Raw genomic sequence first — 17,168 nt, forward strand, 5'->3', positions numbered from 1 at the left:
TTTAGCTTTGGACTTCTGCTCAAACAAAGCAAACATTGTGAGGACGGCGAGGGGACTTGTGATGTGTACTTTCACTATTTTCTGGCGTTTTAAAGGTGAAATAATCAATCAGTTAATAGAAAACAACAGACAACAGACAAATTGATGATGAAAACTGCCACCCATCGCAGCTCTCAAGAATTTCAAAACAGGAAAACCACAGGAAGCCATTTACCAGTTAGTCATCTTTCATTATAATCCTCTCTCCATTCAGTCCTTTGCATTTATTAATTTAATGTGAACTTTGAGTCTTGAATGTCAAACATCTGAAGTTAAACCTTTATACCTGTAAAAAAAATTGCCATATTTCAGGTTCTAATTAAAAGAAGAAACTATGAAAGACACAAAGTAGTTATCCATAATTATCTTTATCATCATCGTCATTATGATTTTACATTTCAGCAACACTTAATGCAGAATTAAAACGCTTTCTGTAGAAGCAAAGCTCTTCAGAGGGAGCTGCAGGTGATTGGTCGTAGTGAGCCGCGGCGTTCAGGAAAGTTAGAGGCCCAGAGTGTTACAGTTACAGTGCATGTGTCGGACGTGTTGAGGCACAAAAGACAGCAGAAATAAAGACAAAGGGACAGAAATGACTTTTTTTTTTTTGTGTTAACAATTAACACTTGACATGATGAAGGCACTTGACAAGGGAATACAAAATGTAAACCATACTTTGGCGTTTTATTTTTACCGCTTTACTCCATATTTCATTAAACTTTTTTTTTTTTACAAAATGAACAAAAACACAAGAGGAAGATCTTGGGTGGATAATAATGAGAATAAATATGAAAAAAAATTGAAATCATACTCCAAACCTCTCTAAACTAAAAATAAATCAGGTCTGAATTTGAAACAAACACTATCACTACCTTTGTTTACCAGATATTTAGTCAAAGCTGATCTACAGAAGAAACCATAAAGTGCATCTTTGGATGGAAGAGAAAAACAACACTGAATGGGAACGCTATTGACTCTTTCAGCCCGCAATGAATTCATAAACAGTTACTGATTGGTTTGGGTTACGCTCGTACAAATTGCTCCCAAAATTTAAACCGTCGACTGGACTGAAAACAAATAAAACATAAAGCAAAATAAAATCATACACTAAAAAGATATTAAGCATAAACAAAACAAACATTTAAAAATTATCTCTGTGCAGTCTGCTTCCCAAAAGGCAAAGCATTTAAGACAAACTTCCACAAAGGCACAAAGCAACACACACACACACACAGCAGATGTAGCACCATCTCACGCTCTTTCAGACTGTTAAAAAAAAAAGGGAAAAAAATGGTTTTCTTCCAATTATTTTGTTTTAAAGATTATTGGAACTAATATATTTTAGCACAACCATTGGCAAGAACCAAAGTGACAACATGGCAGCTGCAACAACCAACTTTTTTTTATTAATTTTTAACTGATACTCTGATCTTCAGTAAATTCACTTAAATCAGGTTATGGTCCACAGAAAGACATCACCTCATTCATTTTAGTGCTCCTCATGATGTCACTGACTTCAGTGGGGTTATTTAGAGCAAAAAAATCTGTCAGGTTTAAGGGCAGTAATACTCAAAAGAGTTTTAGCTGACTGTGCAGGAAGGGATTGCCCGTCCTGACCACAGCGTGACTTTAAAACACTTCTAGTAACAAAACATAAAGCTACAAGCAGGCAGATTTGGCTCGTGGCAACTTGGTGAACAGCACAAAATCTTGGCAAATAGCGAAACAGGCTCGAGTGGAGGGAGAAGAGGTGTGTGTAACGAGAAAACCGCTCTGTTGCTTCAGTGCAAAGCAGATCATTGTGGTTCTCCATCGCAGTCTTCCTCTTTCTGTTTAATTTATGGTAATCCACAGAGGAGTGAAAAAATCCATGTTGGACTACCGAGGGTTTCAGAAAGGAGGGAATAGATGTGTGTGTATTTGTGTGTGCTGCCCGCCGCCCCTTTAAACACGCCACGCTTCCGTTCTTTGGCTTTCAGGTGAGGGCCATGCGTGAGGGCCCATCGTCACCTCCTCACACAGCCTTCGTCTCCAGCACTCGCAGTCCGATCAGTCAGTCTTACTGTGGTTGTTGTTGAGGACGGCGTGGCCATTCTGCACGTGGCCGTTTTTAGATTTTTCCCTCTGTTCGCAGTCATCGGCTTCATCTTCGGACTCGGTCTCCTCTTTGTCGCTCCGCTCGTCCTCGACAATGTCCTGTTGGGAAAAACGAGACATGAGATTTGTGCAGCTGCTGGTTTGAGGTCAAAGTGTTGTGCGGTGGGTGGGAAAACTGAAAACGGAGGTTCATACGTTGCCTGGCAGGAATTTGACGACCATGCGCAAGATGAGCCCGGCCCAGAAGATGTGCAGAGCCTGCAGCACAAACATGAGCCCGTTGAAGAAGTAGAAGCCGGGGAAGGGAGGGTAGAGGGTGAGGGGGTACACCCACGTCGTATATATGATCCTGGAAGAGAGGACAAAAGGCAGAACAGAGAGTCCAGTCAGAGCCACCTACAGTCACCATCAAAAGCCCATTGAGAGGGACCACGACGGGACACAATGCATCTGTTGTTACATTTCCATTCGATTCTTGCTCTAGTTTTATGCAAATTGATGACATTTGTGCAAAATTCAAATGAGCGCACATTTACACCAACTACCTGTATGCAGATATATTCAAGAGGACATATTGCATATCTGAAATCGAGTAACTCTGATACATCATGGCATTTCATTTTGGCGGCCCCCTCGAGATGGCATTTCTGTTTTCATAATGAATCGACTCTTTTGAACAACATGTAACCAGCAGCAACAAGAGACAGTATGATATGAACACAGTGAGTTACAGTGGGTAAGTAGTGGAAGAACAAAAGACCAAAACCAACAATGTGCTGGTCTCAGTGTTTTCAGACTTCCCTGCCCCGTCTGTGGCAGACGGCCTGAAGCTGAGCAGTTTGTAAAGTTGGCATAAAAAGAAAAGGTCACAAATATATAATTCTGTCTGGGACCTTTTGCCCATGTTTAATACTTGGCTATATTGTAAATGAGTCACCTACATGTATTTCCAAAATTAGGTAAAGGTGAACTAAACTGAATATAGTTCGTTTTTTTCCTCAAAAGACTAAGTAGCAGCTCCTATTATTGTTTTATCTAGCTTTCATTTTTAAAAACAGATGTAGTGTCTACTTGTGAATATCTCTACTTTATATTTTAGTATTTTAGATTCATGTTTCCTGATTATACATCAATATACTACACTGGCAATAAACCTTTAACAAACATTTGTCGGTGCATTTGTTGGGGACTATTTACTATGATCAATACTTGACCACTTGATGTGATAGTGAGGCCGGTGTATGTCCTCACATGTCCATCATAATGTAGACACGTTATCCAGTGCAAAGGTGTTTCTCACTGATGTGTTTCAGTCTCTGGCACAGAGGATCAGACGGTGAATTCACAGACAACACCTGCTAGGGAAAATTCATTGTTCGTGATAGCCTTTTCGTGGGATTTGTTGACTTTCAGAAGAATTAAAATCACTGCCAACTTTATCCTTTTAGTTTCATGTGAAAAATCAGTTTTCATCCATAAACATTATGGCATTTCCATTTTGCTCTTTGAATTTGAAATGGCCATAAATATGTGTCAGTGTGCACGCGTTCCTCAAATGTTCCTATTACACATCGGTGACTCATTACAGCTACAGTTTATCGGATGTCACATAATTTTTACCAGAAGGGGAGGATCACGAGGCGGGTGATGATGAAAACTGCGGCGAACGCGGTGAACATGAAGTTGCAGGTTTTCCTCCAGCCTGCGTAGTTGAACATTTTGGCTGACTGGAATGAAAGATGAGGGAGATCAGAAGGTGACATTTACATTTACTCTCCTCTAGAGGGCAGACAGTGAACTGTGTGAGGTGTACGCTTCTGACCATAACATCATCATCATCACGCTATTCAGTAATGCTAAATGTTATGAGGACATGGGAGAGGGCAGCCATTTGTAGGTTTACTACTGCTGTGTGACTGCAATTAGATTCTTAATAAGCCACACTGCCTGTTCTAGGTATATTGACAAAAAACAACTAACTTGAAATTTATACTTTTCTTTTCTTTTTTTCTGTACTCAAAAAGCTAATGTTTCTGATATGTATAATGTAAAAGTGTGTTAACACAGAGCTTTTATCAGTGAGACGCCCTTTTTTTCCTGCCACGTTAGCATGCTGTCATACCTCCATTAGATAGTCAGCGGCATCATGCACCAACATGATCAAAGTCCCTCCCCTGATGTAGTTGACCAGCCAGGAGAAACTTATGAGGACGATGGTGGCTACGTGGTGAATTATCTGCTCTTTGAAATCCTTGAGAGAAAAAAAATTGGGACAGAACATCCAACAATGTTTGGTCATTTATTGATCAAGCTGTAAAGATTGGTCACTAATCGACAGTGTGTGCCTGATGGATGCTGGTTTTACAAATGATTAACTCTCTGCACATGGCAGATTATACGGCTTGATGGCTATGAAAATGAACTAAATCCACACACGGAGGCCAAAAAAAGGAACTGAACAAAAAGTTGCAAAATAAATCCTCATATTAGAGGCTGATTTCAACACAGAGGATCTCCGGAAAAGTGCAGAAAACTGTTGTTTTGGCTTAAAAGATTAGTTCCTTGCATTTGTGAGCTGGGCCTTGCATTTCGCTGACTGGCATGAAGGTCTGCCACCTTTCACAACATCATTTAGACCTGTGGATGATCGGTCTCTCCGCAGCGTTATTTCCCCACAGAGCTCCGGTCACACATTAACTCACAGGACACCTCCAGATGCAACATTCGCAACTGGAGAGGCAGTTTACTTTGTTGCTCGCTCACTCTGACTTTACCAAACTGGCAAAGCGGAAGAGTGGAGCTGATCGTTATCTTTAATGGCATTCTGAATGCTGATGGCTCCACTCGATACAACACATAAAGGCAGGACGTCTTAATAGGAAAGCCAATATCCAAACCTCAAAATATACTACCAACACAACAGATCATTCTCATTATTCTATGCACTCAGTGAGGGATCTCTTTTGATGGAAGGTTTCTGAGGGGTTTTATAGTATAGAGATAATGAAGTTTAGCAGACATCTCTGTATCACTTACCTTACGTTTGACATCCGATGCCACGCTAAAAACCAGCGAGACATAGAAGCCTAATTCGATCATGTAATACCAGTACTGTGAAGGCAACAGTGGCTGGAAAAAAGGAGACAAAAAAAATGTTAGAATAGTCACCTTTACCTCTTAGTTAGTTAAGTAATTTGGTGAACAAATGATTGAACTAGCAAAATAAAGATAAGTATATATCTGCACTTTTCATAGAAGCAGAGAAAATCCATGTTATGGTGCTGACATACCATTTTCGGGAAGCCATCCCACATCTGCTTCATATCGTAGAACCATGGTTTCTGAGGTGGGATATTTGCTCAATATTAATGAGGGTTAAAGTGTCCAACACAACCACAAGCACTCTCACCAACAAACACCAAACAAACACAACGTGGAAAACAATGTTTGGATGGCAACAGTGTCAAGATTAAAGATTGTGTAACATAGCAAAAAGATCCCCTTCTATTTTTTCTGGAAACACGTCAGGGTGACAAAAGGTGCCCACAGATCAATAAATACAGCAGGTTTCCAGTTATGACTACAGTGTATTTCTTGGTTATGTTTAGTAAAATGACACATAGTGATTTATTTGAAGTAACAAACATTATGAGGGCAGAGTGAGAGTCTGACAGTTACTCACGTCAATAAGGGCAGCCAGGCCAGCAAAGAAAGCAAGAAGGTAAAAGGTAAATCTCCAACTGTAAGAGAATGCACAGTCATCTCAGAAACCCCATCCCAGTAACACATCATTTCAGACACCATAAAAACGACATCCCGCCTGCACAACAACAATGTTCAAACAGTGGCACACAGCTTTTGGATTTAAAAGGACGAAGAAATCATATATAAAAGAAAAACTACTCATGTGCACATATCGCTTATTTAAACCTCAGCAAACTCAACAGTGAAACACACTGGATGGAAACTCCCTTTGACCGCTGATGGGAAACACCTGGTTTGCCATCAATATGTTTTACGTTTTGCAGCATTCTTCTGCTTGAAGGTACAGTATGAATCTGCTCCTATCACTGCAGTTATGCAACGCCATTTGAGAAATACTTGCTCCCCTTTTTTTTGGGTGTGTCAGGGTTGAAAGCCAAAACCCTGATGACAAAATAACGATCAGTGTATCAGGAAATACAGTATATTTAAACCTTGTATGGTGTTCGGGTCTGTGGGACCCGTTCTCAGACTCATTGGCCTTGGCTCATATTGATGAGTCTGAGTTTGAAAAAATTATTAATCGTATAATTTTTCTTTTGATAAAGAGCATGAAAATGGATGAAATCAGGTCTCACAAATCCGAACACCATACAAGGGTTAAGCCTTTTTTCACATCTTATAGTAGCAACCAGTACCATTTAAAGCAGCACATTCAATGCTCCGTCATTTTACTAAAAACATCCATTCATAGCCCCTCGGCATAGGCTGGGTACACCTCAGACTAGCATATAGTTTATAACACTAACAATAAATATTTCCGTCATCATCCAAATCATCAGTGAGAAAATGTCTGAGGTGTTTTATTCACTGCATGTCATAAGAGGAATATTGCACAAGTGAAACACAGGAAAAAAAAATTTCAAATCATCTCTGCTTCTGACTATCATGACATTACTCTTTTGGGTCTAATTGTAATTTCATAATCTTTGCTGTCCTGTGAGCATCTCTTCAGTATTTACTAAAAATGCACCAAACTAGAGTTAAGAACTCAATGGTTCAATTTCCAATCAAAGCAAATCATCAAAAAAGAAATTTCACAATGAGTGGAAAAAAACATCTCACAGATATGAATGTCAGACAGAAAATGGGTTAAATTTGATGTCTGGTTGAAGATGCTTAACTACCTCGCTTCGCGAAATTTTTTGAGCTTGCTGGGCCGGTTCTGGTTTCTCCGCCGCCGAAACCACCTCTGGACCTGTCGCACTGAGCAGCCCGTCTGCTTACTTAAACTCTCTATGGAGCTCTGGCAGCAAGAGCAGGACAAGGAAAGACAAGTCAGTGCTGTAACACAAGTCTTTACACCAATATTTCTGAGTTTTTATATATATATATATATATATATATGTATATGTGTGTGTGTGTGTGTGTGTGTGTGTGTGTGTGTGTGTGTGTGTGTGTGTGTGTGTGTGTGTGTGTGTGTAGGATCAAGTTGTGCTAGTTTCCTAAGGCATGCAGGTTGATTACCTGTGTGGGATGCTTTGATGTGCTGCAGAAATAGGCCTCCAAGACAGGATTTGGAGGAGCATGAACTCGCTGCTTGTCACTTACTCCCAGCAGGGAAGCAAGAGGAATCGCTACTGTCCTGGAAAGAGGAAAACACACAGGATGGAAAACACTGCTCACATCTCATATTTGTCAGAGGCAAACATGGAAATCAGGTAGGTAGAGGGGTAAATTATCAAGCAAATGACACTGAGACACGACATAAATGATCACCACTAGAGAAGACTGACCTCTCAAATATCTGCCGGATGACCAGGAAGCAGAGAGCAATGGGTAAAGCAGCCCAGAGGTCCCGTGGTTTAGGGAAGACTTTGCCATCGCGGTCCTTTAGGTCATCCCAGCCGTGGCCTTCAGGGAACCAAATCCAGTCCGCCCATATCAGCTCACTCAGCCGAGACAACATCCTAAAGTCAAACAGTGACAGAAAAGGATTTGTTTTTGCATCACATTAAAGGAAAATTAAGAGGTAATAAAAAAAATTTTTTAAAAGGTTTTATCTGCTCTGTGATCTCCATACCGATTTTCCATTTGTTAAATTTAGCAAGTGGCTCAGCTGTGACAATATCCTGAGAGGAAGGAGAGGAAACAGAGGGCTGAGGGGAATGAGTATTGATTGGAAGTGATTAATCTCACGGGGTACCGGCAACAGGCACTGTATCTGGGCACTTCCTGTTCCACATGAAGGGGAATGATGTAGGGAGGATTTTATTACGCTGAACACAATACAATCAGAAAATCCACAAGAACTTATTTCCATTCCTTGAAAAACATCCAGCTATTCCTGATGCTTGATGATATGTTTACTCAGACACATGGACCAGAAACCCCTCCGTTGTTCACTTTTTCTATACTCCCTATATCAGTGATTCTAAAAGTGGTCTGTGAATGTGCCATGAAATGCACACATTATATTTCAATCACATTTCAATACTTTCACCTTCAACAACCTGCATTATAACACATGTGCACAAATAAACTGTATATAAGAAGCGGATGAAGCCGCCGTGATGTCACCCACTTGTTTGTGGACCGCCGTTTTGAAGCCTTAAGTTTGGTTTCACAGCCGTCACCATCTTTGGAACCAGAGGTGACATTCATTCCACGAAGACCGCCTCTGAGTCTATCGTCTATTTTACTCTAAATGGAACCATAATTTACAAAGTGAACATCATGCTGTGTTGAAGAAGACTTGAAACTAGCAACTGAGACCATACACTCATTTGTGTTTATTGAGATGCTACTGCATCAAACTGCACCCTCCTTACCTGTCTGTCAGGTTAGGAATGACAATGTGTGGAAAACTATTAGCTGCATGACAAATTGTGGCAACTCATGAAATTACATTCTGTGATCAATGCTAGTGCTGTTAGCTAAAGTTAGCCACTACTAATAATAATAACAATAATAATACTTATATGGTGTTGTGATATATGGTAACGCTCCGATAGCTGCCAGAAGTGAAAATCTCTCTTTAAATCAATCACTCTTTCTGGTGTCTGATGGTTTCATAAATAAATGATTGTGTTTGGAATTATTTTATTTTATGTGTTTTTCCTGTGCAACCATATGCTAGCTCCTTAAATTGGCAGTCTATCATCCAAACTATGAGAACCCCTGCTCTATGTAATGGATGAATAGTTAACGCAATACTGCGCAGTGAATTGAGATTTCAGACACACACTAATCATGATTCATCAGTTTGTGCCAGATGTAGAGCTGGTCAGTGGTCATTTTTCAGTCTGTAAAATGAGGCAAATTGCATTGTGGGAGTGTTAACAGAAACCACTGCCATGGACACCATTTTATTTAAAAAAAAATTTCACAATTATTCACAACATGCTTCGTATCTGAGATAGGCAAAGGAAATTGCATAATTAGCACATCATGTACTGAAAATATCTTGAGCAAGATGTGATGTTCCCAACTGCTCACCGAGTGTTAATCGTTTCCTTTGTAACCTCTACAAAGGCCAGGACTAAACAACTAGTCTAGCAAACTTATTAAACAAAACAAATGTGTTATATTATGTCACTGATATTCAATGATTTAGAGGTTATATATCGACAAGGCAGATCAAAGTGTTTAGAAGACATAAAAGAAATGCTGAAAGCTATTTCTTGACCTGAGAGGTATGGATGGCTCCTAAAACCCACAGAAAGCCAGTGCAAAGAAATGAGAACTGCAGTGATGTGATCCACTCTCTTCTTTACAAAGACCGGTGAATAAAGTGGTCGAGCACACTGGGGGAAAAATAACATACAAGTTTTCCTAAACTGTACTGAGATTTGGGCTGCAAATACTGATTATTTTCACTGCTGATTAATCTGACGAGTATTGTTTTGTCTGTAAAATGTCAGTGACACAGACTCTTTTTTCTTAAAGAAAAATTACTCAAACCAACTGATCGATTATCACAATAGTTGGTAATTACTTTAATAGTCATAAACTCATCAATTAATCATTTCATTAGAGTAGATAAGATTCCACGTTATTGTCATTGCACGTCACAGGTACAAGGCAACGAAATGCAGATTGAATCTAACCAGAAGTGCACAAGCGGTAGCTATATTCAAAAGTGCAGATATTAAATGATATATAATTGTTGCAGCTCTAAATGAGACACATGTCTTATTATTGTTTCTATATTTTTAGCCATACTAGCTGCATGGCTTTGGGATGGTAATATTGGTCAGTCCACCACTTTGGTCCAGACTAAAACATCTCAGCAAGTGTTGGATGGATTAGCATGAAATGTGCTACAAATCCAAGGTCCCTTGAAGACACATTCAAATTAATCTTTATATAGCGCCACCAGCAGGACAACATTTTTTACTTAAGTTGGGAAATATCTTAACATCTACAGGGTGGATTGGTGGTAAATTTGCAGAGAAATCCATGCCGAGAGGATAAATCCTACAGACTTTGATAGGTCTCTAGCTATTCCTCTAGTGCCATCATAAAGTTGACATTTTTGTTGAAATAGCTCAACCACTATTGCCACAATATTTGGTACAGACATTTTGATCCCTGATCCAGTGCCCTTTCGTCTGACACCATCATTGATACTTTGCGTTATTACAAAATACCTGCAAAATTAATGACATTCCCATCAGCCTCTGCTGTCCTCAGGGTTTAGTGGTAATTAGCAACCGTTAACATTTAGCTCGAAGCACTGCAGTACAGCCTCGCAGAGCTCCTAGCATGGCTTTTGACTCTTTAGTCTCCTTAAGGTGAATTTTAATAGTTGTTATGCTATGCAGAGTCCATAAAAAGAACAACATTTCTGGTTTGGTTTGTGGTCTTTAACATTAGAGACTGAGGCTGAGCACTGCCTACTAATAAGGAGCAACATCAGATACGTGGACACAGGCGACATTCTTCCAGCTTTGTTGTGTGCAAAACAGCAACATGATCTCCACGCAAACAACCTGAGATGACATCATTGCTGCTGCAATTACTCCTCAATAGAACAATAAGTCACCTGTGGACTTTTATAATGTCAGATCAGCAGATTTTGATCATCATATCACCTCATATTACTGCTGCACCTTTGCTTCTGCAGTCAAAGCTTTGTGACAAAGTGCGAGCGTCCTTCTGATGCAAATCATTTAAGAGGGAAATTCAGACGGTCGCAAATTTCCTGACAGATCCCTTTACAAGGACTTTGTGAGTGGACTTTAATCTGTAATCACTATGAATGCACAGTAACTCATGCAGACTGTTGTTGATAGCGAAGGACTTTCACTTCAACTGGATCGCAGTTGCAGTTTTAAAGATGAGTCACCTCACCTTGAAACAACAGCAGTGAAATATCAACTATCCTGTCTTTTGAAGTTAATCAGTGTGGAGATCAGTGAACCTGCTCCCTCCTGAGTCACTTCTCATGCCAGAAATCTACCTTAAACTCTTATTTTTACTCCACAAACACTGACATAAATACATCTGAATTTCTCTTCGTGTCCAGCATTATTACTTAGCTGACCTCAGGTCATGGTAAGTCTGTTAAAAGCTTCAAACAGAGAACAGAGATTGGCCTTTCTGTAGATTGTGTTAAAACATGTCAATGAGCGCACTTTTTGTATGCAGTCCTAGGGTGAATTATGGGATTTGGGTGAGGGTTTTTCTGTCTAACAGGGGGAACTGGATAAGGAGGCTCTCACGTGTAGATCCCAAAAGAGCACACATTTTATCTAAACTAAACAGCTCACTTTCACTGCGTGTGGCAGCAGATGAATGTACATTCCCAAACTGGCAACCAGAAGCAACGTGTGCACAGGTTATATGCAGCAAATATCCTCATGTGTCCCTAGATGTTTACATGTTTAACAAAATAGTGTCCACTCCTGCTGGTGTGATTTCCTCAAGCGTTTCCTGACTGGAGGAGATCAACAGTTGGCAGTAAAACAGGTCCGGCACCAGCGGCTCAGTAAGTGTAACTGCTGCAAGCAAAAGTAAACTTGCATTTCATTTTGTTAGCCAAGCATGGTTTACAGATCATCCGTTATGGCGGTTTGTTGTATTATTAGCCATCTGTCCTAATGCTGGCTGACAGATATTCTGGCATTAACATATCTTTTAATCCAGTGGCACACAGCTGATGTTTGCACATGTCCAACTTTAGGACAGTTCTCACTTCAGACCAAAGTGCACTTTCACCCTCTGGCACCAATGCTTTAGTGTCCAAGGACAGGCAGGGTGTTTTTAGAGAGGTAAAGTATGACTTCAATTTCTTAATTTGAATTCACATTTCACTCCTCAAAGCTTCTAGCTGTGCTAGAAAAAAAATACAGTTACTACCCTCACTGCTGCCTCACTGTCTACAAGCAATCCTTGTCCCCAGTTGTTCTCAGATTGTGTGGCGCCAGTAATTAAAGGAATTGTTAAAATTATTTGAAGTGGGGTTGTATAAGGTACTTATCAATAGTTAGTGTATTATCTACAGTCAGCAATCAGTTGAAGTGCACGCTATATTTTCGCTACTTTACATTGCCACCAGACAAAAATAGTAATTTTACCTAAATCAATGAACTAACACATTAGTTTGGCAGGGAATGCTTTGTAGGAAAACCTGAAGGGAGGGGTTGGGATATTTTTAGTTGGATACTTTCAAAATCTAGCTACTCTTACTAGTCTCTCCGGTGTTAAATGTCCTGCCTTTAAAACACCAAAGTCACACAATAACACAAGCAAATAGATAGCAATAGACTTGCAACGGCTGTTTTCTGTGAGGTATAATTACTGTTTTTGGCAATGGAGTCTGGTGGCTTTGAAGCAAACGTAGAATAAGACAGAACAGTCTTAGTTCAGTCAGAAAGGGTAGTCTGACGGCAATGAAAAGCAGTGAAGATATTCTAAATATAGCCCACACTTAATCTGATTCTTCATCAGTTTCTTTCTTTCTCCTTAAAGGGATAATGCAGTGATTTAATACTGCATTTCTACAAAGTTGAAGGAGTCACAAGAAACTGATTTTTGAAAAGTGGTCAAATGTGTGCCGCAGAGGCTGAGATGTCTTTACTTTTGCTCCGGAGTTATGGGTCAAGCTCCAGAAACACCTGATCCTACACTTTCCATCGTTCAACTCAATAGTGTCTATCATTAGACCCTCCAGCCTCCTACAGTAAACGCTTGCTTCTTACAAACTCCTCAGCCCTAGTTTATATGACATGCTTCCCGTTAAAAAGGGTACTGTGTGTAGGTTTTGATCACTGGCATCATTATGGGCACTTATTTGGTTGTTTTTGTGTGACGGAGTACACATTCCTGCCAATAATTTAACACCATTGACTTGGTCTAAAGGTGGTGGTGATGCATCAAGAAATGCAAAAACAAACAATTTAAAGCCTGAACTTTCAGCTAGGAAACAGATGTAAACAATGCGTTTTTCAAAATACTTAAAAGCGCTTTGCAAATGTTATACGAGGGCAGAACTGCTTTGAACTTGTTTGTTAGGCCTGAAGGAAACACACAATGTGTATTGATGAGTAAATACTAAATGTAAACACAATGTTTGTTTACAAGAAAATGACTCAAGGCAGCTTTAATAGGTCCCATATTATGCAAAATGCACTTTTTAATGTCTATTCAACATAAATGTGTGTCCCCGGTGCAGCTAGACTGCCCGACCGTCCTCTCTCTTTTTCTACCACTCCATCTTCAAGAAAATGCGTGTGAAAACACACCGTCGACATTTGGCTCCTCTTATGATGTCAAAACGTGGTTCTGTTGATCATGTGACCTCCTCCAGCGCCATCAGCAGACTGACTGACCCCGCCAATGAAAACCCTGTGAATCCACCTCGCTCCATTGCTTTTTCCTCACTAACACCAGCTCCTGGTAACACAAAAGATGTCGAAAGCAAAAGCAAAGCAAAGCGGCAGATTGTTTCTGTTCTTCTAAAATGGAGCGGCGGGAAACAGCTGCAGCAGCCATGTCTGTTATGAGAAAAATAATGTGATTTTTGAGCATTAAACCACGTAAACCTCTTCTAGTAGGGCCTCTAAATACAAGTGTGAACTTTAAAATGAGCAGAATGTGGGACCTTTAATATATTTAGGTCTCATTTTTTTTTCAAACTCTCTACACAATAAAGATCATATAGTCTTCATCAGCTAAATAGCAATCTTCAAGACAGAGGGGAGTTACCTGAAGTCCATATTCATGTGTAAAAATGCGTGGAAAAAATTTTTTTTAACTAAAACCTTACTGTTTTACAGTCCTTGGAGGCAAATGTGAAATGGTGAAGTTAGTAAGACTGACTCGACTCGCCCACAGGACACAGTAACACCAATGTAACATCTAAAGTGATGCTCCTCGGTGTAAAGTGAGGCTGGAGGCCGCTGTGTGGGTTAAACTTTGGGTCTCTTAGTAAAGTTTTGCATACAGTGACTGTCGCAGCTCTCTGCGCTGTTTACGTAAAGCCGTGGAGGGAGCGGCTGACAGAGAGACTGGCGCAAGCGGGGAGTCTCCCGGACATAGCGGAACACACAAGCCTGCCTCTCTGAGATGGAGCTGTGAGCAAGTTTCTCAACGACAAACTACTTTTGTTAAGCCAAATGTTAACCACAAGGGTAATTCACCCACTTAATAAAGAGAAACCGGAGGGGAAACTTTGCTAAGCGACATCTCCACTTTACGCCAGAAAACTTTTAAATATAATCTTCACCGCAGGCGTTACAAATGGCCGATTATCATTTGGAAACTACTTCTGTATTTCCTCAGAGGCGACTGTTGGGCTTTGTTGGCTAATACCCGAGTGCTTTTTATGACCTTCTCTTATCGCGGTGTTACTGAGCAAACATGAGGACAAGCTAAGGCCTGTTAGCTAACTAAACTAGCTAAACTTTGATGTGCGGGTCCCTCCAACGTTCTCCAACGGCCGAGCCTGCTGCCAGTTAAAGCCGAGTTTGAGGTCTGCAACGCGGTTAAAACTTCACACAATCCTCCCGGGAGGATGACTCTCGCGTTTCTGTCTAAAAATAGCATCCCAAAGTGTGCGCCGGGGGTGAAGTGTATCATTTGAGCCCGCACCGAGGTTTTAAACCAGCCCGACAGACACGACTGCATCCGCCCGTCATGTAACGGTGCAGTCGGCTTACCTCTGCTCTCCTCTCTGCGCTGTCTGCCGGTAAGGAAATTTCAAAATGTCTGCTGCTGCTGCTGCTCTTCCTTCCTCTGTTCCCGCTGTGGCTGAGGGGATTTCACGTAGTTCTCGCCATCAAACACAGTCAAACTTGTTGATCGCTCAATGAGCTACAATCCGCCTCTTTCCTCTCTGAAGTTAACCTCAGCTTCGCCTCATTCTCAGAGGGGAGAAAAAAAATGTGTCGCACTTTCTCCCCCAGTAGTCTCCCCTGTGGCGGGTCCAAGGAGGCAGGAAATTAAGTTTAATTTGACACTTTTCCGTCTTATCAAAGTAATGTAGCTGGGCCTCCGCTGGTCGCCGGGTGTCTCAGTCGGTCTCTTACGGTGGATGTTGTGGTAGTATGATCGGAGTGGGCCGGGGGAGGGCGGGGCTGTGCTCTCTGTATGAGGGGTGGGTAGTGCCACCACCGGCAGACTGAAGGGGACTCTTGAAAAACTTGTGTTTAACCAGCATGGGCGTGTTCTCTGCAGGACTTCATGCACATCAGGGTAGACGTGGATGTATAAAGAGGACTGGATGCAGCATTTCTGTAGATCAGACCGGCACATCCTGGAACTTTAGCTTGAGATATGTCTCTGCCAGGCTTCCATGCCAATTTACATAGCGGCCAACCATGTAATTACAACAATGGCATCCGCCACGTGATGCAATTGGGCCCGAAAAGACTTTGTACCACAGACTTAGATTGTGAGAGAGATGTCTGTAAATCAGCAGAACAGAGGGTTAACAGGAAGTTAGCGGAGGGCTAACAGGAAGTTAGCTGTCTCTGCAGACCCGAGAGGGCCCAACAGTGTGGAAGATCTGGGTACTTTTATACCTGGGAAGAGCAACTTTCATAGGAAGGGAGCCTCCAAAGCTGCATCCAGTTGTCTTAATACATCCATGGTACAAACAGATCTGGATACAGCTTAGAGGCGGGGATCAATTCATTATAGATCAGATTGGCACATCCAGGAACTTAAGCTTGCAACACGTCCCCCTCCCTTTCTAGGGGACAACAAACGACACTCAGAGGAGGTGTGAACCTGTATTCTGGTGAATGTGCACCAATATGTTCCTGTTTGCATAAATATATGGTGGGAATGTCTTTATTTATGTGAACAAAGACACAACATTCAAGTACCAATTGACAATTCAGACATAATGGAATATGATGCAGCAAGGCTCTCAGACATGTATAGCTTTTGAAATATTTATTCACCTGTAAATCAACTATTCTCATTCATTGTTCTTCCCCGCAGAGTCAACACACTTGTTACATGATTCATTCTTCTGTCCTCTTTTGTGTCCTTTGTTTATCACCTTTCTAAATGCCTATTCACATAATAACACATGATAAACTCATTTGAATTAACTGCAAACCCTTAGTAGCTCATAAGTGTTTCAGCAAGATTTCAACACTGTTGTACAAGTATGTTGAGTGAATATGTAGAGTTTTGTATTGGATTACAGGAATTACTTAAATTTAATTTTATGGACTTGCAAAAGTGGCAACACAAAAAAATAAAGCAAGTATATCTCAAGAGGAGGTGAGAGGAAGTGGGGGACATAAAACTGATGGTATCAGTATTTTGAGAGATTTCTTTTCGCTGTGTGCTCCACTGTAGCTTCTTACTTCAAATTTCATGCCAAACTGTCTCGAATCTGCTCTATTTGAACAATATTATAACAGCAGATTCTCAAGCTGCAGCAGCGGAGCGAACAGGATAGTGTTTCAATGCATGGCATCAATCACCCCTCATACACCCAGGCATGCCAAAGGAGGCCCAGGCTTGTTGGGACTCATCAGACCAAACCCAAAATGCTCATCACACACCCCAGCTATGGTTACACACACCTCAACCTTTTCCATCCTCTTCACATTGTCACAGCTTCATCAATAACTTAAAGTGGGAGCTTGCTGAAGCAGGACTATCAATATTTTAGCATAATTATGTGCAGTTATAACAGGCATTATTTACAGGATTGTACTTAAACTCAATTTAATTCAAGTCAGTCAGGCAGCTCCAATAAAAACGCTCAACATATTTCTGTAATTTCTGTCATGTTAAGTTTGGTCTTCAGGTTCAAACGAAGCCAAGCCTGGAGGCCAGATGTTTTCTACTTCCCCCAGTACTTCTTC

The 17,168-nt window shown here is 40.9% G+C and overlaps 1 protein-coding gene across 1 annotated transcript; it reads right to left on the reverse strand.

Annotated features, from left to right (window-relative positions):
- Window positions 1-388: 388 nt before the first annotated feature.
- Window positions 389-15,376, reverse strand: cers2a (ceramide synthase 2a). Its single transcript, XM_070846160.1, has 11 exons — window positions 15,000-15,376; window positions 7,632-7,805; window positions 7,363-7,480; window positions 7,023-7,141; window positions 5,816-5,873; window positions 5,424-5,474; window positions 5,170-5,262; window positions 4,256-4,384; window positions 3,754-3,860; window positions 2,329-2,482; window positions 389-2,232 (listed from the first exon to the last, which is right to left on the reverse strand). The coding sequence occupies exons 2-11, from the start codon at window positions 7,802-7,804 to the stop codon at window positions 2,086-2,088; spliced, it is 1,149 nt and encodes a 382-aa protein (XP_070702261.1). The 5' UTR covers window position 7,805; window positions 15,000-15,376; the 3' UTR covers window positions 389-2,085.
- Window positions 15,377-17,168: the final 1,792 nt, after the last annotated feature.

The sequence above is a fragment of the Pempheris klunzingeri genome, chromosome 16, assembly GCF_042242105.1.
Source record: "Pempheris klunzingeri isolate RE-2024b chromosome 16, fPemKlu1.hap1, whole genome shotgun sequence".
NCBI lineage: Eukaryota > Metazoa > Chordata > Actinopteri > Acropomatiformes > Pempheridae > Pempheris > Pempheris klunzingeri.

What these genes read in the sequence shown, in the direction of transcription:
- cers2a (XM_070846160.1), bottom strand. Translation starts at nt 7,804, where the DNA reads ATGTTGTCTCGGCTGAGTGAGCTGATATGGGCGGACTGGATTTGGTTC. An exon ending in ATCCGGCAGATATTTGAGAG is followed by an intron (nt 7,481 to 7,631) that starts GTCAGTCTTCTC and finishes TCCTCTTTCCAG; the next exon opens with GACAGTAGCGATTCCTCTTG. An exon ending in CTCGTGATCCTCCCCTTCTG is followed by an intron (nt 2,483 to 3,753) that starts GTAAAAATTATG and finishes CCTCTCTTCCAG; the next exon opens with GATCATATATACGACGTGGG.